General features: G+C 37.1%; 1 protein-coding gene across 10 annotated transcripts in view; it reads left to right on the top strand.

Moving 5' to 3' along the window:
- The window catches only part of ARHGAP12 (Rho GTPase activating protein 12), a 128268-nt gene that overhangs the window by 51326 nt on the left and 52479 nt on the right, over window positions 1-24463 (top strand). For all 10 annotated transcript variants that reach the window (XM_034930255.3, XM_063607327.1, XM_034930260.3 and 7 more), the window contains exon 4: window positions 21611-21874. In XM_034930255.3, the coding sequence (XP_034786146.1) occupies window positions 21611-21874 (264 nt within the window). The remainder of the gene's footprint in view (window positions 1-21610; window positions 21875-24463) is intronic.

Here is a 24463-nt window from a genome sequence, read left to right as displayed (position 1 = left end):
TATTTTTGTGCTGAAGTTGGAAAATGGAAAGCTTAAAAATACCTCTACTATGTTAGTTCTTCAAGCATGTTATGCAGTGTGAGAGATACCCTAGTGAGAACTGTTTTCAATACTTTAAGATGAATTGACACCATTTCTCACCTTTTATCTATTTAGTTAGTTGAACTAAAATTTGAAGCAAATTTAGGCAAGGGGATAATTAATGTAAGTCTTAAAAGAGTATGTATTTCTTTTTTTTTGAAATGGAGTTTTGCTCTTGTTGCCCAGGCTGGAGTGCAATGGCGCAATCTCAACTCACCACAACCTCCGCCTCCCAGGTTCAAGTGATTCTCCTGCCTCAGCCTCCGGAGTAGCTGGAATTACAGGCATGTGCCACCACGCCTGGCTAGTTTTGTATTTTTAGTAGAGATGGGGTTTCTCTATGTTGATCAGGCTGGTCTCAAACTCCCGACCTCAGATAATCCACCTGCCTCGGCCTCCCAAAGTGCTGGGATTACAGGTGTGAGCCACCGTGCCCGGCCCAAGAGTAGATATTTCTTACTGCAGAGAAACCTTAATCAGTTTTCTTGAGGGACAGAATTTTTTGCCCCATTGAATTTTCCTTAGTAAGAGGGATATCCAGTATCTGTTTTACATTTGCCACTTACTAGAAGCTTTCAGTGTGCTAGATAAAATGCAAAGTCTTGCCTAGTTTCTGTTTTTTTTTTTTTTCTTTTTAAGAGACAGAGTCTTGCTCTGTTTCCCAGGCTGGAGTGCAGTGGTGTGATCTCAGCTCACTGCAGCTTCCACCTCCCAAGTTCACACAATTCTCCTGCCTCAGCCTCCCAAGTAGCTTGGGATTACAGGCACGTGCCACCACACCCACGTAGTTTTTGTATTTTTAGTAGAGACAGGGTTTCACCATGTTGGCTAGGCTGGTCTCGAACTCCTGACCTCATGATTTGCCTGCCTCAGCCTCCCAAAGTGCCGGGATTACAGGTGTGAGCCTCTGCACCCAGCCTAGTTTCTACTCTTAAAGAGCTCATAGTTTTGTGCATTTTGTTCCACTCTCCAGCATTAGCAAAGTAACATAAAAGTTTATTGGCCCTTTCTTTGAAAAATTCGACTTTTTCAGTCATGATTTTTTACTTAGTTCTCCTTATTATATTAGTGTGGAATGTCTCCAGGTCATCAACATTACTTTTGGGGAAAAAAAGTAATTACACCATTAGATATCAGTTGCTAAACTCCACTAAAATGGAAATACTGGAAAATCCCAGGTAGCAATTTGGTTAGGTAGGCTCTGGCTACTAAAATATTTTAAACATAGATGTTTATTCTTAGTTTATTTTCATCTGATATAAAAACATCTAAACAAAAATTTTGTTTTTCCTGTTTTTTTAAATTTGAAACACTTATTTCTCCTATTCTGTGAACACTTACAGTATTCTTAATATGCTAGTTATGAATATATTTTACACTGTGGTAACAAAAGTATTTTTTAAACACAGCTCTAAGAAATGATTACTAATACTTGTAGTATTTGGTAGGGACAATATGGATAGTGAGTAATAGTCTGGACTTTGGAATCAAATAGACCTTCCTGGTTTTGAATCTTAGTTAACAACTTCCTCATGGAGAGGAATAGTTAAACTCTAGGGTATTGAGATGATTGGCAAGATAAGTCAGTCAAGTGCTTAGAGTAAATGCTTAATAAATCTTAACAGTTTATTGTTTCTGTTGTTGCTAAAGGAAATTTCATTGCGATAAAATGTTCAAAACTTTGTGGACTTCTATTCGAGACCCCTCAAAAGATATTTTCAGACTTTTAAGGCAGCAAGCAAAAAGTCTTAAAATAAATGTATACTTTGCATATTGCTTTAGAATTGATATTTTATGTTTTTTTGTGTGTGTTCTGTGTTGGCCTCTTATGTGTCTGTGGGCCCAGGACATTTATTCCTGTTTTTCAGCCTGTGAGTATAATGTTACTGCTTTAGGCAAGTTTTTGTTTTTTTTTAACACGATACTGCCCATTACATGTATATTATATTTGATGGTTAGTCCTTTGTCACTTTTAATATTCTGATGGAAAACTGATGTGGTAAGTTTTTTTTCTTTTTTTCTTTTTTTTTAAAGGAACTCATACAGCATGGGCATATCCTTGTTGTAGTCTCAGACACTCAGGAGGCTGAGGTAGGAGAATCACCTGAGCCTGAAGGGGGTAGAGATGGAGGAGGGGAGGGTGGGGGGAATTGAGGTCACTGCAACTTGGTTCACTGCAGCCTTGCCCTCTTGAGCTCAAGTAATCCTTCCACCTCAGCCTCCTGAGTAGCTGGGACCACAGGTGTGTGCCACCACACCTGGCTAATTTTTTTTTTTTTTTTTTTTTTGGTAGAGTCAAAGCTTTGCCACGTTGCCCAGGCTGGCCTTGAACTCCCAGAGCTCAAGCTGTCTCAGCCTCCCAAAGTGCTGGGACTACAGGCATGAGCCACCACTCCCGGCCAGAACGTGTTTTAATATTTAAGAAGTATAATTTACTTAAGTGAATATATGAATATAAAATTTATAGAAATACAATTGTCGACCTGATTGAAGTATTAAAGGTGGAACTTATTAATAATTGCTGGGGATAGTTTGATACAGATAACTTATGTACATTTAGTTATATTACATGAAGTGATATTATTAGGCTGTGTTTCCTAGGTAAACATTTTTCTGAAACCATAACAAGACAGGGCATTCAAAAGTAGAATCTGTATTCTTTTTGTTTCAGAAATGTTTGAACCCATTAAATTAAACAAAAGTGTTTTTTTTTGTTATTGTTGTTGTTTGTTTGTTTTTCTATAGAGATGGGGTTTCACTGTGTTGTCTAGCCTGGTCTCAAACTCCTGGGCTCAAGCAGTCCTCCTGTCCTGGCCTCCGAAAGTGTTGGGATTACAGGCATGAGACATTGCACCTGAGCAAAATGAAAGATTTTTGAATACCCAACTTGAACTAGGGACTTTAAGAGCACCATTACATTTTTTCATTTATGTTTTGTTAAATATTTTAATCATTTTTTTATTTGCAAAGGAAGAGAAACCACTGATCGAAAAGAACAAAATAAAGAAAGCAAAAACTGTGACATCTAATTTACTTGAATAATGAATTATTCATATACTCATTTAATATTTATTGAGCACCAGCTATGTACCTTGTATTGTGCACAGTTCGAAGAATATGATGATGTGCAGAGAGCATATCTTTGAACAGAACCATGCTTATGAATAAATACCTGACATCTAGGTAGAATAGTATATTATTTCTGTTGCTTCCCTATTATTTCCCATAAGAAAAAAATTTGATTTAACTGGATGTTCCCTGACCTCTGGGCATAGTTGAAGGTACCTGCAGAGAATGGCCAGAAACCTTGTAGAAGCATGTAGGCACCATCACTATAACCATTAAGAACTTGGAATGCATGGGATATCCCAATAGGATTCTACTAGTGTAGCACTGATGGTATTAGTTATGGAATTTATCTGATTTAAAAATTGCCAGCTTAGTGTCAGCCTGATAGACTATATTGTATTGTCTTTTTAAAAAAATACTAGAGCCAAGTGTGAGCCATATTAGGTGATTTGTAGGTAATGCAGGTAATTAGTAGGATGAGGCAATGAATAGGATACGATCTGAGGTCAGAGGAGAAATATTTGGGGAAGATTAAGTTAAATAAGTTAAACAATTTTGAGAGGTAGAAATTCTGTATTTTGTCTCTTTGAACTTGAGCCAACTACTAATAAAATTATATTTTCAAAATAAATTTTTTCATTTTTAAAGAAGACCACTCAAGTTCTTTGTGATAATCATATCCATAGTTAAACAAGAGAAATATTCTTAACTTTTTGTTATTGTTGTTACTGTTTTGAGAGAGGGTCTCACTCTGTTGCCCAGGCTGGAGACCTCTGCCTTCCAGGCACAAGCGATCCTCCAGCCTCAGCTTCCCAAGTAGCTGGGAACACAGGGGTGTGCCACCACGCCTGGCTAATTTTTGTATTTTTTTGTTAAGATGGGGTTTCATCATGTTGCCCAGGCTGGTCTTGAACTCCTGAGCTCAAGCAATCTGCCTGCCTAGGCCTCCCAAACTGCTGGGATTACAGGTATGAGCCACTGCACTTGGCCTTATTCTTGTCTTTTTAAATAGATATTAAACCTTACATGTAAATTAACACTGTTGAAATACACTGTTAATGATAAAGTGACACTTTGACCTATGTTCTATTTTTGCATAGCTGAAATAGTTGAAGAAGATTTCATTTTCTGTTCTTTCTGATGTTATAGAAGGGGACTCTTAATGTTAAAGGGATGGCAATTTGTAATGATTTGAAGGAATTACTTTGGAAGAATGAAGAACAATACATATTCATCTGATTTTTGTGTACATTGTTTTTACAAAATCTAGCTTAAAAATTGGGAGGGTATTTTCACAGGGCTTGGCAAACATTTTCTGTAAAGAGCCCAGTAACAAACATTTTAGGTTTTGTGAGCCATGTGGTCTCTGTTGCAAGTGTTCAACTCTGCCATTGTAGCATGAGAGCCTAAGTGCATAGCCAATATGGAAACAGAGGAGCATGGCTTTGTTTCAACAAAACTTTATTTACAAAAGAAGGCAGCAGGCTGGATTTGGACCATAGTTTGCTTATCCCTATACTATAAAGGAATATAGGGAACTGCTGCATTTTTTATATTTTTTACACTTTTTGCCTCATTTTAATAAATGTAAAATACAATAAGACATTCAAATACAAAATTGCACAAGCACTGCTATGCAGATAGTACCTGAGGCTTCTGAAACAGAAGTGTCTATTATGTGATTTCTCAAAAAGCTGATCAGTTAGTGTAAGGAAGTTCTGATTTTATTTATTGAAGTAGGTTTAGGAGTTTTAGTGTGAAATTATGGAAGTCCAAGATGTTTTAAAGTTGAAAATCTGTGTAAAGGGTCATGGCCTGTCCCTATTATGATTGTATTATGATTACAACCTCATTCAGGATATCAACAAAAGTTAAAATTGGGTGGTGAATTTCTGCTTTCTTTTTCAACTTATTCTCTGTTTTCCAACTTCTTTTTAAAAGAAGGGTACTTTTACCTTTTGTATCTGTGTTTCATAATTTAAAGAAGATTATGTATAACATTTTGTGCAGCTTAATCATCACTTTTCTAGTCAGGAAAATGTTTTATTTTTTATTTTTGTGAGACAGGGTCTCCTGTGTCATCCAGGCTGGAGCTTACTGCAGCCTCCACTTCCCAGGCTCAGGTGATCCGCCCACCTCAGCCTCCCAAGTAGTTGGAAATACAGGCATGTGTCACCACACCCAGTTAATTTTTTGTAGAGACAGGGTTTCTCCACGTTCCCCAGGCTGGTCTCAAACTGCTGGGCTCGAGCTATGTGCCCGCCTTGACTTCCCAAAGTACTGGAATTATAGGCAGGCGCCACCTCACCCAACTGGTTTTAAAATTTCATTAATTATCTGCTAAATATCTTCCTTGAGTGTGTCAGATTTTCTTTCATTATTTTATGCTTAGTTTGAAAAACCTCATTAAGCACCCATGTCATGTGGATGGTATTGCTAAAACACTCAAGTAATTGTAACGCACACAATGGGATCAAACCTTGTTTTGTAGAAAATGATTTCACTTTTTAGTTAAAGTAGTTTTTTTTTCATTGGCAGTTTTGTTCATGTAATTTAAATGTGTTTTGTGGAGAAAAATAATCTTTATCAGGTACAATAGCTTACTAGCCAGCTGTTCTTTATACACAATCAAGTGAGAAGGAGTGTGATCTTTTTGACTTTCCAACTTCAGATTTAATGACTTAAAATGGGAATTGATAAATGTCAGTCTTCCTCTAGAAACTATAGGTAATTAGAAAAATGTTATGGATACTTTATAATAGTATAGTTATTCTGATATATTTTTATTGATACATAGGTAGTTTTTATGTTAGTGTATTTACTAAAACAGAGTATGAAGACTGAAAGCTGGGATAACCAGACTTGTTTCTTCCTCTGGTAGCACTTTGTTCTATTAAAAGGAACCAGGCGTCTTTATGCTACTTTCAGTATATCTCATTCTAATGCGCAACAGCGTCCCAAAAGGAAATGCTGAGCAAGAAATTAGTAAATCTTAACTGACTTTAGATCTGCCACAGATTTTTCTCATTTGCCTGTTTGATTTCTCCTTGGGATATTGAGATGCCTGATGAAAAAGAACAAGCATTTGGGACCAAAAGGAGCTGACACATGTCTCAAGTGATCTTGGAACAGGATATTGAGTCTTCAGATGAGGATTAGGAGTTAATTTGACTTACGGAGAAACTGGAAAAACTTGTCTTTTGTATTTTAGAACCTTTTCTAAAAATTCTGAACTGAGAGCTAGTTTGGGAGTAGGGTTGTAACTGCCCTTAAAGGATACTCAAGACCTTGAAAAACAAACTGCGGTTTTAACTAGCACTAACTGTTCGTAGCACTGGAATATACCTACTAGGTGAATTTTTGTTTCCTGCACTTTGAAATATGAGAAGAATGTTTTATATTTCTCTTCCTGGGGATGGGGTTATATGAACTTAAGGAAGGTCAACTAAATTGCTTTAAATTTAGCTGCTGACTGATTTTTTTCCTCCGCTTTTGGATTAATGGTCTTTAGTGCATATGTAAGATGTTGTGGAGTAGAAAACACGTAAAGTATTAGTGGGTTTTTTTTTTTTTTGGTGGTTTTTTGTTTTTGTTTTTGTTTTTTTTGAGATGGAGTCTTGCTCTGTTGTCAGCCTGGAGTGCAGTGGCGCCGTTTTGGCTCACTGGAACCTCTGCCTCCCAGGTTCAAGCAATTCTCCAGCCTCAATAGCTGGGATTACAGGTGTGTGCCACCACACCCAGCTAATTTTTAAATATTTTAGTAGAGATGGGGTTTTGCCATGTTGCCCAGGCTGGTCTCTACCGCCTGACCTCAGGTGATTCACCTGCTTTGGCCTCCCAGAGTGCTGGGATTACAGGCGTGAGCCACTGTGCCCGGCCTGATGTTATTTTTTTAATGATGACCTTTAGAGCAGTAGGTAAGTTTTATTTGAGGAGTTTCAAAAGAGAAGGGCTCTGGGTACCTACCCCAAAGAACTGTAAGCCAGGGACTCAAAAAGGTGTTTGTACACCATGTTCGTAGCAGAATTGTTCACTATAGCCAAAAGGTGGAAGCAACTGTGTCTATTGATGGATGAATACATTAATAATAAATACACAGACACACACAATGGAATATTATTCAGCCTTGAAAAGAAAGGAAATTCTGACACATGCTAAGTGAAATAAGTCACAAAAGGACAAATACTGTATAATTCCACTTATATGAGGTGCTTGAATTCATAGAGACAGAAAGTAGAATGGTGGTTGCCAGGGATTGGGGAGAGGGAGGATGGGGAGTTAATGTTTAGTGAGTATGGAGTTTCAGTTTTGCAAGATGAAAGAAGTTCTGGAGATGGATGGTGGTGATGGTTGCACCGTAGTGCGAAAGTACTTAGTGTGACCAACCTGTACACATGAGAATGGTTAAAGTGGTACATTTTATGTTATGTATATTTTATCATAGTTATTTAATGAAAAGAGAAAAGTGCTGGGAATGAATAGTGTCTAGACAGGCCTCAGTTTTGTGGAACTTTAGGATGAATTGTTCATTTAAAGAGGTGGTGAACTTTTGATCACTGTGATTACAGAACAATCCTATTCCCCCTTACCCATCCTTCCCTACCCTACCCAATCCTTTGTCTTTTTTATTAGCAATTTGGAGAACTTGCTTGTGGGAACTGTATTCTCATTGTGACTTTTTATGAGAATTATAATTCTAAGCTTAGTGACTACATTTCTGCTTAGACTGAACCCAAAATATCTGTGATCTTGAATGAACCCTTCCTCCTTACCTACTCTACTTTTTCTGGGTAAACTTTAAGTTTTGAGTATTGACCTCCATGGGTATCATAAGTGTTCTGTGCTTCTAGAGCTTAGCTAGAGAATTTCTTAAAGATCATTCCAGAATTGTTACATGACTTTAAAATTAATGGCCCTTTTTCTCCCGTAAGCATTTTTTTCTTTTTAATCTCATTTCAAAAATAGATGAACTCCTTCTAGAATAAATTAGAAAGTACAGATAAGCAGACAAACAAACCCAGCAGTAATTCCATGACTCAGAAATAAGTGACAGAAACTTACATATGGTCTTCTGTAAGTTTTCTGGCAGATACATGAGTATGTGTGTGAAAATTTTTTTTTTTTTTTTTTTTTTTTGAGACAGAGTCTTGCGTTGTCACCCAGTCTGGAGTGCTGTGGCGCCATCTTGGCTCACTGCAACCTCTGCCTCCCGGATTCAAGAGATTCTCTTGCCTCAGCCTCCCGAGTAGCTGAGATTACAGGTGCTGGCCACCACGCCTGGCTAATTTCTGTATTTTTAGTAGAGATGAGGGTTCACCATGTTGGCCAGGCTGGTCTCGAACTTTCGACCTCAGGTGATCCGCACGCCTTGGCCGCCCAAAGTGCTAGGATTACAGGCATGAGCCACTGCACCTGGACTGAATGTATTTTTTTTCTGCTTATAGAGTCCATTATGTGTGTCAACCTACCTATTTTAAATATCTCTTGTTTAACAAATTCAGGGCTTAGGTATTTCTTGCCTTGGTATAAAATGACCATTAAAGTGATGGAAAATCATCATCTTTTAATTTTCTTTCTGTTTTCAAGACAGCTTTAAGGAAAGAATGCTTTAAAACTTGTAATTACACACTCAGTTTGGACTTAATAAAATAGATTACCCAAGTAGCTGTGCTATGACTTTCTCATGCATACTTGTTAATGAATTGGTACAGATAGTAAGTTAGAAACCCATTTATGTAGTTGTGTTCATTTGAAGTGAACACAACCTTTTCCACTACCTTTTCCTTAGGTAGTGTTTTTCAAAATTTTTTGTCTTCTGAAATTAAACAAAAAAAGAATATTCAGTTATCAGAAGATGAGAGACAGAAAAGATGGTATGTTGGGCACTTAAATGTATATCTTAAAACTATGGATCAATTTTTTATCTTTTTGAAATTCATAATTTGTTTTGCTGCCACCAGAAGCCTCACCTTCTAAGTTTAGATTTATTCATGTAATGTATGCTTTCAACAAGTGATCACAGATAGTTTTTTCATTTGCAGTTGTACCATTAACTTTTTAATCTCTAGAAATTTCAGTGACAGAGTATTCTTTAGTCATTCTCTGAATGCTGATGATAGAGTTACCATTCAAGTCCCCAGGGAGGGAGATTTATAATAATGGCAGTGTACCAGGTCATCGCATGTTGCCTTATCAGCATAAAATAGTAACTAAGTCTTACTATCTCAGCATAATGTCCCATTGAATTTTCTTTGCTTTACTGACCAACAAGGACAAACATATCTGGATGAATACTTTTAACACAAATTAATAATGAGGTTTCATCAATAAGTTTCTAGCAGCTATCACATTTACCTTTCTATTTCTTGAAATATTCTATGGATTGGGAAAGCAGTTACTGAGAACAGGAGAATCATCAGAGTCTGTGTTAGGGCTTGAGAAAGGGGTCTTTGGTTTATTCATTTGTTTCTAGATTTTGAGAATGTGTAATGATAAGACATGGTCATGTTCTTAACTCCTAAGGGGCTTACAATTTAGTGGGAGAGACAGAAAAATGACAAATTAATGCTGCAGATTGGTGCCGGCCGATAGTAGCCACTGGCCATGGGTGGTTATTGAGCACTTGAATGTGGCTAGTGAGACTGAATAACTCAAGTTTTAATTTTAATTATTTATTATAAGTTAAATATGAAAACTGATGCTGGATTCATTTATTGGGAAACTTTGGAGAATGTTTGGAATAATTTGGATATATAAATCTACTTTTTCAACTGTACATTTTAAGAAATCGAAATATAGATAAAGTATTTCTGATGAAAATTTAGGACCTGAATTGAGATGTACTGTAAAATACACACTGGATTTTGAAGATAGTCCAAAAATATAAACTATCTCAGTAATTTGCATGCTGATTATATGGTGGTGTGATAATATTTTGGATACATTGTGTTAAATATATTATTGTAATTCATTTTATCTCTCTTTTTATAACCCTTTTAATGTAGTTAGTAGAAAAAATTACATACCTGGCTCATGTTATATTTCTGTTAGATACTGATGCTCTAGATGCACAGGAAGCCCATGAATTCTGCCTTTGGAGAATAGGGGAACATTTCAAAGAGTTTGAATCAGTTCTTTATGGTTTTGAGTGTGGTTTGGTGATTGGGAACGGGTTATCTCAGAAGGATAAAGTAAAGATTTGAAGGTCTGGGAGGAAAATGGTATGCATTAATAATAGAATTATGAGTAGTATGGGAATTTTGGAACAAATAATATAGGGAGAATGGTAATAAATGAGGCAGAAAAGATTGGGACTGGAGTACTTAAGAGCCACAGTTCTCTTTCAAGGTCTTTGGACTTATTTTATAGTTAATGAAATTTTCATTGATGTTTTTAAGCAGATGAGTAATGATATCAGATATGTGCTTTTAGAGAAACTAGTGGTACCATGGAGGATCAACTGGATGAGGCAAAGAAATGGGGGCAGTAGACCCCATAGGTGATTTTAGTTATTCAGCAAAAGATGGACTAAGGCAGTTTATCTTGGGATAAGAGAGGAAGAAATTCAAGATATATTAGGATAGAGAATTAGTAGTACTTTGTTGGGGTAAAGAGAGGAGATACAGATGACTTTGAGAGATAGCTGCTTGAGGAGTTTATGATAGTATTATTTGAATTAGTGACTCCTATAGGGTAGTATGTTATGGAAGAAGGTTGAGGCAGAGGATGTAGTGAGTTTGAGGTACATGTGGAATATCCATGCTGGTAGGTCTTTCAGAATACATGTCGGTAGCTCGGGGAGAGGAGGGTGTTTGAGGGAGAGATTTTGGTTTTATTGAAGCAATGGAATTTAGGTAATCGATTTCCCAGGAGACTATAAAAACAGAAGTAGGGAGTTAATTTTAGTGTGTGGATTTCATGATAGATTATTTAGTTATATAAAAATAATTTTCACTCAGGAACTTATTGAGTGCCAATTTGTGCAAGTGCTATACTAGGCTCTGAAGATGAAGGGACAGACAAGACAAATGTTTCTGCCTTAAAGAGAATGAAGTTCTAGAAGGAAAGGCAGACAAGTAAATCTGGGATTAGAGTTTAGTGTCGTAAGTACTATGATGAGCTGTAGAGAAGTAAGGCTGAGGAAAGGATGAGCGTGAGGGCATGAAAGAAAAGGAGACTGGAGAGATATGGGCTCTATCTTGAAGGGGAAATTTGTCATTTGTTCCCTTTTTGGCAAATCTTTCGCCTGTAATAAACTTCCTAATTGTGCACTCCCATGACTCTCTATGTGCTGGTTCCTATTAGTTCCTTCATTCCTTTTCACTGTGGTGTCTGTCACCTCTTCTCTGTCAACCGTCTAGATACAGATAGATAGTCTTTACCAGTGGTTGTAGTTTATAGCATGGCACGATTGCTGCAATAATCTGCTTGCAGCTGTTATTGAGGGTTAGTAGCAGAGAGATGACTTCATCAGTATGTTTGTGTATGGCTTTTTAGAAACAAGCATTTGTCAGACATTACAGCTTTTCTACCTGGTACCTGCTTTATTATTGGAGGCGGGAGAAATGGTGACAGATCTGTGACAGGGTGAAGAGACTGTTCGGGCTGTTGGCCAAGGTGATAAAAGGAGAGGGGGAGGACAGAAGCAAGCCGTAAGGTGACAGCTAAGTCTTAGCATATGAATACAAGGTAAGGTAACCAACCCTGTAGTAATAGAGCACCTTTGAGTTTCAATAACTAGAAAATCACCTGAAAAAAAATCAGTAAGGCAAATTATGTGTTTACCATGAAAACTGATGTCTATTAAAGATACCATAACGAATTCACTTAGTTATCAGTAGTGTTTCCTTATTCAAAGGTTGTTTTCCGTATTTGTGTGTTATATCCGAAGAACAATAAAGTGTTGCTTGTGCTTGAAGTGCCCTTCACTACTCTCTTGACTTGCGCCTATTTTCCTTTAAAGATCATGTTAAACATCTGTTGTGAACCTTTTTCTGCATGCTGTGTCTCACCTATCCCTGTTTAGTGCTGGGTTTTTCTGTGCTTCTAGAGCATCCTGTACACTTCTCTCTGCAGCAGTTAGCTGTGTCATTAGAGTAGTTTTGTCCTCTTTCCTAGGCTATTGGCTCCTCAAGGACAGGGACTGTCCTATTTTCATCTACTGCCTAGCTCATAATTAGTACTTAAATGTTAGTTAAGTAAGTAAACCATGAAAATATCAGTGTACTCTATAGAGCTTGAAATCTCAATGCAGTCACGCTTTAGACAGACAGGAACATTAGAATTTGTAAGTTTTTGTTTTCAAAATTGTTAAACAAAGGGTGGTATATGTTTTTTCCCCTAAAATTTGGCTTTAAATGACTTTCTTTTAGAAAGTTATATTTTTCAGGTAATATCGATCATGTAATTTTTAGTTGTGAAACTAAACAAAATTCGTTTGTGAACTAAAACCAGTTTTAGTCCTGTTTTAGCTGAGCATTGTCCCATTGACAAATTTTTGCTTTTTGTACTCTGTTAACTGGCCCAATGTTATAATTTATATAACTACACAATTTATTATTATATAAAAATTATGGCTGGGTCCGGTGGCTCAGCCTGGAATCCCAGCACTTTGGGAGGCTGAGGCGGGTGGATCATCTGAGGTTGGGAGCTCGAGACCAGCCTGGCCAACATGGAGAAACCCAGTCTCTACTAAAAATACAAAATTAGCTGGGTGGGGTGGTGCATGCCTGTAATCCCAGCTTCTCAGGAGGCTGAGGCAGGAGAATTCGCTTGAACGCAGGAGGCGGAGGTTGCAGTGAGCTGAGATGGCACCATTGCACTTCAGCCTGGGCAATGAGAGCGAGATTCCATCTCAAAAAAAAAAAAAAAAGACAGAAATTATGGTAAAGGAGACTTTGTTTAAGCAGCTAAATTACAAAAATACATAAATGTCTTTTTCTGTATATGATTTAAAATAGGATTTAAAAAAATAAGTTCAGCTTTAGAGCCTGATACTGTCAGGCTACCAAACATTTGTGGTAAATGTTTTTTTCCATAAGTCTAAATCAAAGGTATGATTATAGGCTATAGGGATTTATACTATTCAGTAATATAAATATAAATCTGTACTTTTAGTAAGGTAGATACCCAGGTATTAATACTAAGTAGCATGTGCTGATTAAGAAGCAAGAGGTGTAGCTCCTTAGTACGGATTCTGCCATTCTCAGAAGTTTATTATAGAAGCAATTCTGAACTAATGTCAAAAGTAAAAAGAGGACAAATCTCAGTATTTTTTGGTATTAAAAAAAGTAACGATGCAGAAGGAATCTAAGTTTAAAGTTACCTTCTTATATATATGGTTCCCCAATTTTTCTTTTCAGTGGATAATGGGAGGATTATTTTAGTCTATCTATAGACAAAGTAGAACAGGCCAAGTCTTTTTTTAAATATGAAATTAGGTCATGTGCAGAGGTACTGGTCCCAATTCAGTTGTTAATTAATGACAGATATAACCCATAAAATTAACTTTGGTTTTTTTTGGGGGGAGGGGGTGGTGTTTTGTTGTTTGTTTGTTTGTTTGTTTTTGAGACAGAGTCTCGCTCTGTCACCCAGGCTGGAGTGCAGTGGTGTAGTCTTGGCTCACTGCAACCTCCACCTCCCAGGTTCACGCAGTTCTCCTGCCTCAGCCTCCCAAGTAACTGGGATTACAGGCGCCCACCACCACACCTGGCTAATATTTGTATTTTTAGTGGAGACAGGGTTTCAGCATGTTGGCCAGGCTACTCTTGAATTTCTGACCTCAGGTGATCCGCCTGCTTCAGCTTCCTGAAGTGTTGGCATTACAGGCATGAGCCACGGTGCCTGGCCTGTTTTTTTTTTTTTTAAAGTATGAAAATTCCATTTGTTTTTGTTGATGACAATTCATGAACAAGGTTCTTATAAATGTTAGAAAGCTAATTTTTATTTGACTCATACATTGGAAGTACTTATATCTTACTGCTTATTCATTTTAACTCTGATTTATCTGCAGAGTAACAGCAAATGGTGGTATGGACTTAAGAATTGTGTTTCAGTATTTATGTTTTTGTAATACAAATGTATTGGGCTGAAGAGGCTAGTTTGCCCTAAGCGCACTCAGGTACACTGACTTTTGAATAATAATGAACATAAATATCACATAGAGTACTTAAAAATATGTATTTATTGAGACAGGGTCTTACTCTGAAACCCAGGCTAGAGTGCAGTGGCTCACTGCAGCCTTGACCTCCTGGGCTCAAGTCATCCTCTCACCTCAGCCTTCCAAGTAGCAGGGACCACAGGCATGTGCTACCCTGCCTGGCTAATTATTTTTTATTTTTTGTAGAGACAGGGTCTCGGTGTTGCCCAGGCTGGTCTTGAACTACTGGGCTCAAGTGATCTTCCCGCCTCAACCTCCCAAGGTGCTGGGATTAGAGGTGTAAGTCACCACACCTGGCCCTAAAATATAAATTCTTGACTAACCCCCAGCCACTATCACCACTTGCCACCCCCAGTAACTCTGGAATGTGGCCCAAGAATTTTAATAAGCAACCTCAGATGATTCTGATCACCCATTGACTTCCTGTGAAAAAACACTAGTTTCTATAGGGTCAATACTATTGTCACTTTTGTAAGTCTGGTGGACTAGGCAAGGGCCTATCCTGCCCCACATCCTTGTCCCCTCAAACTCTAAAGGTGATCATTCTCATTATAATAAAATTGGGAAATCACATAGAAAAAAACATATATAATACTAATATCCAGAGAAAACCGATAATGTTTTAGTTTTTCTTTATGCTTTAAAATTTAATTGGAATTTCATTGTATTGTTTTATTTTCTGCTTTTCTTAGTTGCCCTTATACTTTTTTTTTTCCTGGACCTGCTGATGGCAGATCATGCAGATTTTTTTTTTAGATGGAGTCTTGCTCTGTCACCCAGGCTGGAGTGCACTGGCGCCATCTTGGCTTATTGCATCTTCCGCCCCCAGGGTTCAAGTGATTCTCCTGTCTCAGCCTCCCAAGTAGCTGGGATTACGTGTGCACCACCACGCCCAGCTAATTTTTGTATTTTTAGTAGAGATGGGGTTTCGCCATGTTGGCCAGGCTGGTCTTGAACTCCTGACCTCAGATGATCTGCCCTCGGCCTCCTAAAGTGCTGGGATTACAGGTGTAAGCCACTGTGCCTGGCCAGATTTTTTTTTTTTTTTTAAATCAGAAATCATTCATAGCATTTTCACTGCTAGTATTAGTATTGCCTCATCTGTTGAGTCATGATTTGCTTAACCATTTTTCTGTTGTTAAATGTTTAGGTTGTTTCTGATTTATTTCTTATAAATAACACTGGAATGAACATCGTTGTTAGGGATTTTTTCTGTCTTTAGGAATTTTCTTCCGTTTGTTCAAGGGTCTAAAAATATTTTTTTTTAACTCTTGAAACATACTGCCAAACTTTTCCAAAAAGGTTCTGCTGATTAAAGTTACCAGCAGTAAACTAGAGTTGTTACATCCCACCTTCACCAGCATTGAGTGTATTTGTTAAAAAAACATATTTTTGGTTCGCTAGAAAAGACAGTGCATTATTACTTAACCATCCCTTGTTGTAATTAAATATATATTTTGTGCATATGTAAAAATTAGTTTGGTATTTTACGCTAAGTATTTTTTATGCCAAGAACCTATATTTTCAAGCTTGAGGAAAATTGTTGGTCATCAATCAGTGTTAATTCCCTTGAATTTTTCAGTGGTTTAGGCAATAATAAACATGTGCACTTTCTTTTTGCCAGAGATCAGAGTATTTCACAAATACGGCGTCCTCGTCTTTTCTTTTCTCATACACTTTGAAAATTGAGGATTTAAGCTGATTTTAAGTATGGAACTAATTGATTAAGAAAACAAGGTTCTTCAGGAGGTGGAGGCTGCAGTGAGCTGAAATCACACCATTGCACTCCAACCTGGGTGACAGGGCAAGACTCTGTCTCAAAAAAAAAAAAAAAAGAAAAGAAGGTTCTTATTTCTAGTAGAAACTAACTTTTTACCTTTCATTGTCAATAAACCTAATTATCTGTGCTTCTACTTAGAATTACTGTTAAGTCTCTAGATTTCAAACATAATTCCACCTGTTTCTTGGTTTATCAGTTTTGAAGAATGCCATCCAACTTTAGATTCCCTGATTTTTAAAAATTAGGGACTGGGCACGGTGGCTCACGCCTGTTAATCCCAGCATTTTGGGAGGCCGAGGCGGGTGGATCACCTGAGGTCAGGAGTTTGAGACCAGCCTGACCCAACATGGAGAAATCCTGTCTCTACTAAAAAAATATAAAATTAGCCGGGCATGGTGGCTCACACCTATAATCCCAGCTACTCAGGAGGCTGAGGCAGGAGAATCGCTTGAAACAGGGAGGCAGAGGTTGTGGTGATCCGAGATTGTGCCATTACACTCCAGCCTGGGCAACAAGAGTGAAACTCTTGAGACCAAAAAAAAAAAAAAAAAAAAAAAAAAAAAGGGAGCATTTCCTTCAACTTTTTCTCTTCTCATTGTATGATGTTTATAATTATTTCCATTTCTTGTATTATTCCCAGTGTTTGTCCTGTTCACTCACCGAGATTGCTAGACTCTGGATTTCCCCTTGCTGGGCTGATTCCTGCAAACCACTTCCGGCACAAAGCTTGGGAGTGGTAGGATTCACCTTGTTTGTTTCTCTCAAAGATTACAGTCTGCAGCTGATTGTTGTACAATGCCTCACAATACTTGTTTTCTGTATTTTACTCGCTTTTCTAGTTTATGGCAGGAAAGTAGTTTCAGATCCTCATGGCTGGTAGCTGAAGTCTTTAAAAACTTCTTAATTGCTGAATTGAGTGATTCTTTCAGAGTCCCTGTATTGAAGTCTTTGAATTTGATACTGTCTGGTTTCCCTTCTTTTGAAATTTTCCTTCTTGACTTTCAAATGCTACTCTTTCCTGGTAGACCTTCTACTTCTAACTTTCCTTTCTGCCTCCGTCACATAGTCTGGTTCTTTAGTTATGTTAATTGCAATAATAATTATTATATTAACAATAGAAATCACTATGCAAGATCATGTGCTGACTTTAAACTTATGTTCTCATTTTAATTCATAAAGCAACAGCTTAGTATTTTCCAGGGTTCTCATTTCATCCTGCACTTACTCTGTATGCTTTCATATGTTATTGACCCCACGTGTATATTAATGACTTCTATATTTTTAGCCCTGATTTTTTTTTTTTTTTGAGATGGAGTCTTGCTCAGTCGCCCAGGCTGGAGTGCAGTGTCGCGGTCTTGGCTCACTGCAAGCTCTGCCTCCTGGGTTCACGCCATTCTCCTGCCTCAGCCTCCCGAGTAGCTGGGACTACAGGCGCCCGCCACCACGCCGGGCTAATTTTTTTTGTATTTTTAGTAGAGATGGGGTTTCGGCATGTTAGCCAGGATGATCTCGATTTCCTGACCTCGTGATCCACCGGCCTCGGCCTCCCAAAGTGCTGGGATTACAGGCGTGAGTCGCCGCGCCTGGCCAGCCCTGATTTTTGTAAATTGGGAACTGAGTCCCCAATTTATATAACCAACAATCTATTACCATTTGCACTTGGGTTTTGAAAAGACTTATCAACCTAATGCAATCTAAATGTAACTCCTGTTTGCCCTTCTCTTTCCATTCTTTTCTTCATCTTGACATTAACTGTAGTAAAACTACACACACGGTAAAACAAACTGTACTTCACATAAGCAAACATACAACCTGTATGTTAATTTAACCTTCTGATTGTTTCTTGAATCTGTCCCTGCTTCTGCATTCCTACTGTCTTGTCCTATTGCAGCTCTCTTCATCTTCTGTCTGTACTGCTGTACCAACCTCCTAGTTGCGTCTCTCTAAAATCTGTAATATTTTAAAAATTTAAATCAGAATGCACTTCCTGGCTTAATCTTCAGTAGTTTCCTAAATGCTTCTGGATGTTTGCTTTGCAACATGACCTTCAAACTCTCTGTGCTGTTACTTGTTTTTCCTTAGGCCTTTCACTTGCTGCTCCTTTTACATACTCAGTATGTCAGCATCATTCCCTGAAAGTACCATGCTGTTTTTCCTAGCTTTTGTTCTTCCTCCCTGCTGTTTCCCCAACTTTTACCGGGCTAACTCCTGTTTATTTATTTCTAAGGCTTAGTCACTTGTTTCCAGGTCTCTTCCTTTTTGCTCCCACAGTGTCCCATGTGTAGCTCTAGCATTGTGTGTATTATTATCATGTTTCACTTTCCTTTACCATGTTACGAGGTTCTGGAAGGCAAGGAAATTTTAAATTCATAATTTGCAGCCTAATCACCTAGCTTGAGTACATGATGCTCAATTCATTTGTCAATAGTTTCTATCTTAAAAAGGGACACAACTGTCCATCATTTTTTCAAAACTAGAAGCGTGGATGTTTTCTTAGTTTCCTCTCTTTATCACATCTAACTGGTTCCAAATCCCTAATTTTCCTTTTTTGGAGGAGATACATGTTTGCATACTTTTGTTCGTGTTTGTCATTAGTTTGTTTATTCATTCAACAAATTACAGTAAGTGCTCCTGTGTACTGGGCAGTGTACTGAATATTGCATGCCAAATATTGCATTGTATTTATGGAATCTATAGGTTAATTTTTGGAGAATTAGCATGTTTATGAAGTTGGTTTTATTTTCCATTTAGGAACAAGGGTTTATCTATTGAGGTTTAATTTTAGGTACCTGCGGAAGGTTTTACAAATATTCTTACTTGATTTTATACATTTCTTTTAAGGCTTATTTGTAGGTGTTAGTTTTTTTCCTATTATGAATGAGATTTTTTTGTTGTTATATTTTCTAATTTGTCATTGCTTATGTATGGGAAACTGACTAGATAATCAAAAATCTGGCCAATTCATGAAACTCTTTTAGTAGTTTTTGTGGATTTGGGTTTTTAACTGTTGGTTATTTCAATGACAAATGACAGTTTCTTTTTTCTTTTACGTATTTTATGAGTTTAATTCATTTTTTGTATCTTAGCACAAATCCAGTACAGTGTTGAGTAGAGCAATTATACTTGGCAGTTAGTTATAAGTGAGATATGTTTACAGTGTTCTTCTATTTAATTCTTCCCTGCTCTTGTTTCAAAATTATGTTAACCTTATAGACCATAATATACTTCAATTTTAATCTTGACTTTAATGGAAGAACTTATCTGTCTTGTTGATTGTGATGTTTAAATACTAATAATTTTTAAAAGTCAAATTAAGGAAGTGTCACCTGTTCCTATCTTGCTAAGAGTTATATCCTGAATCTGTGTTGAATTTTATCAAATGCTTTCTTGGTGTCTGTAGAGATGATCGTGTTTATCTATGAATCTAAAGAATTACAATATGAGATTTCCTAAAGACAGACTTTCTTAATATCTGTGCTTGTTTCATTTAATGTAGTGCTAGATTTCTAATGTTTTATTTAGGATATTTTCTTCCATATTTATAAGTGAGATATGTTACAGTGTTCTTTTATTTAATTCTTCTCTGCTCTTGTTTCAGAATTATGCTAGCCTTATAGATTGTGCTGAAGGCCACTTCAGGTTTTTCTAGCTGGAAAAACTTTAAAAATTTAAACTGTTTAAACAACAGGAATTGTTTCTTGAAGATTTAGTAGAGTTTGTTCATAAACATCATTTAGAAAATGGCTGTTTCTTAGCATCTTTATTTCCCCAAGTTCTAGTCAAATATCAGGAGCAAAGTAAGAACTTCTTTAATATTGGTTGAATAAATATTCTCTAGATATTCTAGGTTCTGAGACATGATTTACCATATAGAGTTTTTATATTAACAGAATTTATTTTCATCAGAGAAAACACATTCACTAGGATATGGAATTAATCTGAAGGAGAAATGATATCTGTCTCCATGGATAGATTTTCTTCATAGAAAGATGTTGTTTAGTGATAAATTTGAAGCTAACATTTTAAGGAAAATAGTCGAATTTGCATCATTGAATATAATACATGTAATGTGTAAGAAGACCAAAAGTGACCATTTCACAAACATGTATTTGTGTTTGGGTTATTTTTACTGTTTTCACAGAGCTTATTCTGTGATTTAAACTCACAAACATTATAGACAAATATTTTTAGAAGTTAAAGCACTTTAATTTCAATAAAACTGATTCAGTGTTTCCATTCAGTATTCTTTTCAAATTCAGTATTTTAAAGCATTCATGAAACACTAGTTACATTTCACAAGTAATTGAACATCTGAATATAATTCTAGGATTTATAGGGAAAAGCAGTGGTTCCTCAACTAGGGCCAGTTTTGCCCCCAAGGGACATTCATCAGTGTCTGGAGGCTTTTCAGTTGTCACGTCGGAGGCGTGTGTGTGTGTGTGTGTCTGTGTGTGTGTGTGTGTGTGTGTGTGTGTCTGTGTGTGCATGCGCCACTGTCATCTGGTGGTTAGAGGTCAGGGAAGCTGATAAACATCCCACAGTGCAGAGGATAGCCCTTACAACAAATAACTTTGTGTCTCAAAATGTCAGTGGTGCTAGGGTTAAGAAATCCTGCTGTAAAAGGAAAATATATACAGAAATACAAATACATAACATAAGCAGGTGTTCTCAGACGTGTGTTTTTTTTCTTCAGCAACTGAAGTTCTGTGTAACCTAATACAATTTACAGTGCCCTTATACAAAGGGTATGAAGTAGCTTGCTCTTGACTGACATCTAGTGAGATATTTAAAAATAAAAAATAAAGCTGTAGCTAAACATTAAACATGTAAATCAGAGTTACTACTAATTCTTACTTTTCTACTGTTAGGAAATTCACAAATAAGGAAGCTAGGAAGAGATTAAATGATTTGTTTATAGCCTCTGAGAAATTATACCTGAGAAGGAATAGAATGTAGTAAATTCTTAGCTTAAGTATTATTCCTCTTTTATGTTTCACTTATGTTCCTGATTTAATGTTAGAGCTTAGAATATGAAATCTTTCTTTTGATAATTTTCATAATAAAAGCTGTGCTACTCATATGTAAAACTTTTTATATTTTAAAATATTGCCTAAAATCATAGAATTTGAGAGCCAAAGAAGACCTTGGTGGTTTAGTCCAATTCCCTCATTTCTTGAGATAAAAAATTTCAGTTTCAAAGAAGTAAAGTGATCTTACCCAATATCATACAACTTGTTAGTGCCAGATCTTGAATTAGAACCCACAGCTCTTGGCTGTTCATCACACTGTTTCAGGTAAAGGAAAGTATTATGCATACTTTGGATTTGGTTTGAAGCTTTTATTTATTTTTCAATGAAACTATGAATATTAAAACTGTTAAATTATTATTTCCTCAGAATATATTCACCTGTATATATGTTTTAAAATGAGTTAGTATTATTTATAAATCTCCTGTTTCATTTAATTTTGACTTAAATGTTATACCAGTTTAAACATGAAATTTAAAAATGTTTATTTCACAGGCAACCACACCTCCAAATCAAGGAAGGCCAGATTCTCCTGTCTATGCTAACCTTCAAGAACTGAAAATATCCCAGTCTGCTCTTCCCCCACTTCCTGGGAGCCCGGCAATTCAGATTAATGGAGAATGGGAAACTCATAAAGACAGCTCAGGGCGTTGCTATTACTATAACAGAGGGACACAGGAAAGAACTTGGAAACCTCCTCGTTGGACTCGGGATGCAAGCATCAGCAAAGGAGATTTCCAAAATCCAGGGGATCAAGAGGTATGAGTAATTAAGGAATCAACTGCAAGTTACCAGATTTTCTCTTTTCATTATTCAGAAACCAAAGAAGTAAATAGTTTTGTTTCTTACTGTCAGCATGTTAAAACACGTGATCTCTAAGATCATTAAAAATTCTCTCCAAGCTTTACTAAAATATTAATGCTAGCTACTTCCTAATCTCTGACTAATGGACAGCTGCTAACCTGTGTGCGTACTAGTTCCAGAACTGGGTTTAAGTTGTCTAGTGCCAGTGCACTCCCTTATGTCTTAGAACATACTATTTCAGTTGTTACTGCACAAGCCGATGATATTTTAAGTTAAATTAAATTTAATTTTTTAAGAGATGGAGTCTAGCTCTGTTGCCCAGGCTGGAGAGCCCTGGTGCAATGATATCTCACTGTAGCCTCAAACTCTTGGGCTTAAGCGATCCTCCCACCTTAGCCTCACTAGTAGCTGGGACTACAGGCACATGTCACTGGCTGATTTTTAAAAATTTTATTTGTAGAGATGGGGTCTTGCCGCCTGACTTCAAGCAGTCCCCCTGTCTCAGCCTCCCAAAGTGCTAGGATTACAGGCGTAAGCTACTGCACCTGGCTGTCCAGTGACATTTTTTAGAAAAAAATAGAAATGTGATGTGACCCAGCAAAATAAATAGAAATAATATATTTCTCTATTGGCTTAGTATGGCTACCAGACAACTTCCCATTTTTTCTCTTTGTCAGTCAGCGGTACAAGACCATCGTTTTATTTATATATGAGGGAAATAATTATAATTCCTTTGCTACAATTGAATCATTCTGTTAAGTCTAACAATTCACTTTAAAATCATTATTTTCTCTAACAAGTGTCTGTACTCTTTTTCTCCTTCTGGTTTCACTTTCCTCCATACCTCTTGCAGGATGGTGCAGTAAATTGGCCAGCTGTGTTTTAGAAACACTTATCTCAGTAGTCTGGCAAGAGGCCTTGGGATTATTTAAACGTACAGGAGTAACTTGGTAGGATTGATAGAATAGAGTGAAATCCTACGATTTGGTAGGTTGGAGTCCCTCCACCTGCATAGGACATCCTGCTGTTATAGAAAGCAGCTAGCTCGTACAAATAAAAGCAAACTTCAGGTAGATAGGATCTAGAAAAATCAGGGAACACATCTTGTATTTAGCAGACTCCCAAAAGCTTTTTGTAGTTAATAACTCCCTTCTTGTCCCATTTTTCAGTTGGTTTATTTATAGCTTTAGTTTGGTAATAATTTGTGTTTTTAGTGTTCAAGTGAGAGCAAAAATAGAAAAATTGTTCATGTTTAACTATAACAAGAAAGGAAAATTTGGCTGGACGCGGTGGCTCATGCCTGTAATTCTAGCACTTTGGGAGGCAGATCACTTGAGGTCAGGAGTTCGAAACCAGCCTGGACAACATGGTGAAACCCTGTCTCTAAATTAGCCGGGCGTGGTGGCCGGCACCTGTAATCCCAGCTACTTGGAAGGCAGAGGCAGGAGAATCGCTTGAACCCGGGAGGTGGAGACTGCAGTGAGCCGAGATTGCGCCACTGCACTCCAGTCTGGGCAACAGAGTGAGACTCTATCTCAAAAAAAAAAAAAGGAAAATTTTATTTGAATTGTACATTAGAAAGATTTGAAAATAAGCTATCCAGTGTATCAATAATAAAGTAAAATTTAACAATTTTGGAGAATTAGGAAAAAGACTAAATTATAGACTAAAAGAATTTAAAGTATACATAGGAACTTTTAACATGTTTCTTAGCTATTTTAGTAAATAGATGGGAGTGACTTGTATACAGGGTCTCAATTACTGGTCTCTATACAAATTATATGAAGATTAATATTTCCAAAGTGGCTGGAGCACATCTTCCAGTGACTTCTTGAGAAAAGTTGTGTATGGCAGGTAAAATGGAAACTATGTGTGTATGAAAATATCTGTCTTCTCCTCTCATATTTAATTGATAGTATTCCTGGGTATAGAATTCTAGGATGGAAATTATTTTCTCTCACAATTGTGAGGCATTTTGAACTTTAATGGATATCTGGGTCAGCCCCTCTTTGGGGAATCCCCAGTGTTAGACCCATTAGGTCTTTCCTTTTGGACTAATTAGAATGTCCACAGATGTCTTTAGGTCTCTTGCCTATACACGGTAAGGGCTGTCTGTGTCTTGGTGTTGGCATTCATTTTGCATGTGGTCCCTCAGTCTCCCTTCTTTCTCTTGGTACCCATGTTCCTATTGTGTCTATTGTCCCCCAACTCAGAATCTTAGTATTTTTCCCTTCTCAGAGGGAATAACTCTCCATATGTCTGCTGGGGTAGGGATGGGCTGCACACCTAGCAGCCAGGTATGTAGAAGGAGATTCTGGCATTTTTAATCCTTATTTTAGTACCACTGCTTTCACTCCCCAGTTTCACAGATACCTGATACCGTCAGTTGCTGAGCCAGTTGCAGATTCTGTTCCGTAAGCTGGTCGGGTTTATTTTCCCCTACTCTCCTTTGTCTGCACCATACTGGTTTAGATTCTACTTTCTTCCGTGTAGGTAATTCAGGTTTTTTGTTCATCTGCTTGACTGTTGTCCTCCCTGTTGTTG

Source organism: Pan paniscus, chromosome 8 (assembly GCF_029289425.2).
Source record: "Pan paniscus chromosome 8, NHGRI_mPanPan1-v2.0_pri, whole genome shotgun sequence".
In the NCBI taxonomy this organism is placed as follows: Eukaryota; Metazoa; Chordata; class Mammalia; order Primates; family Hominidae; genus Pan; species Pan paniscus.
The sequence above is the reverse complement of the archived record's forward strand: the minus strand, read 5'-3'. Positions and strand labels throughout refer to the sequence as shown.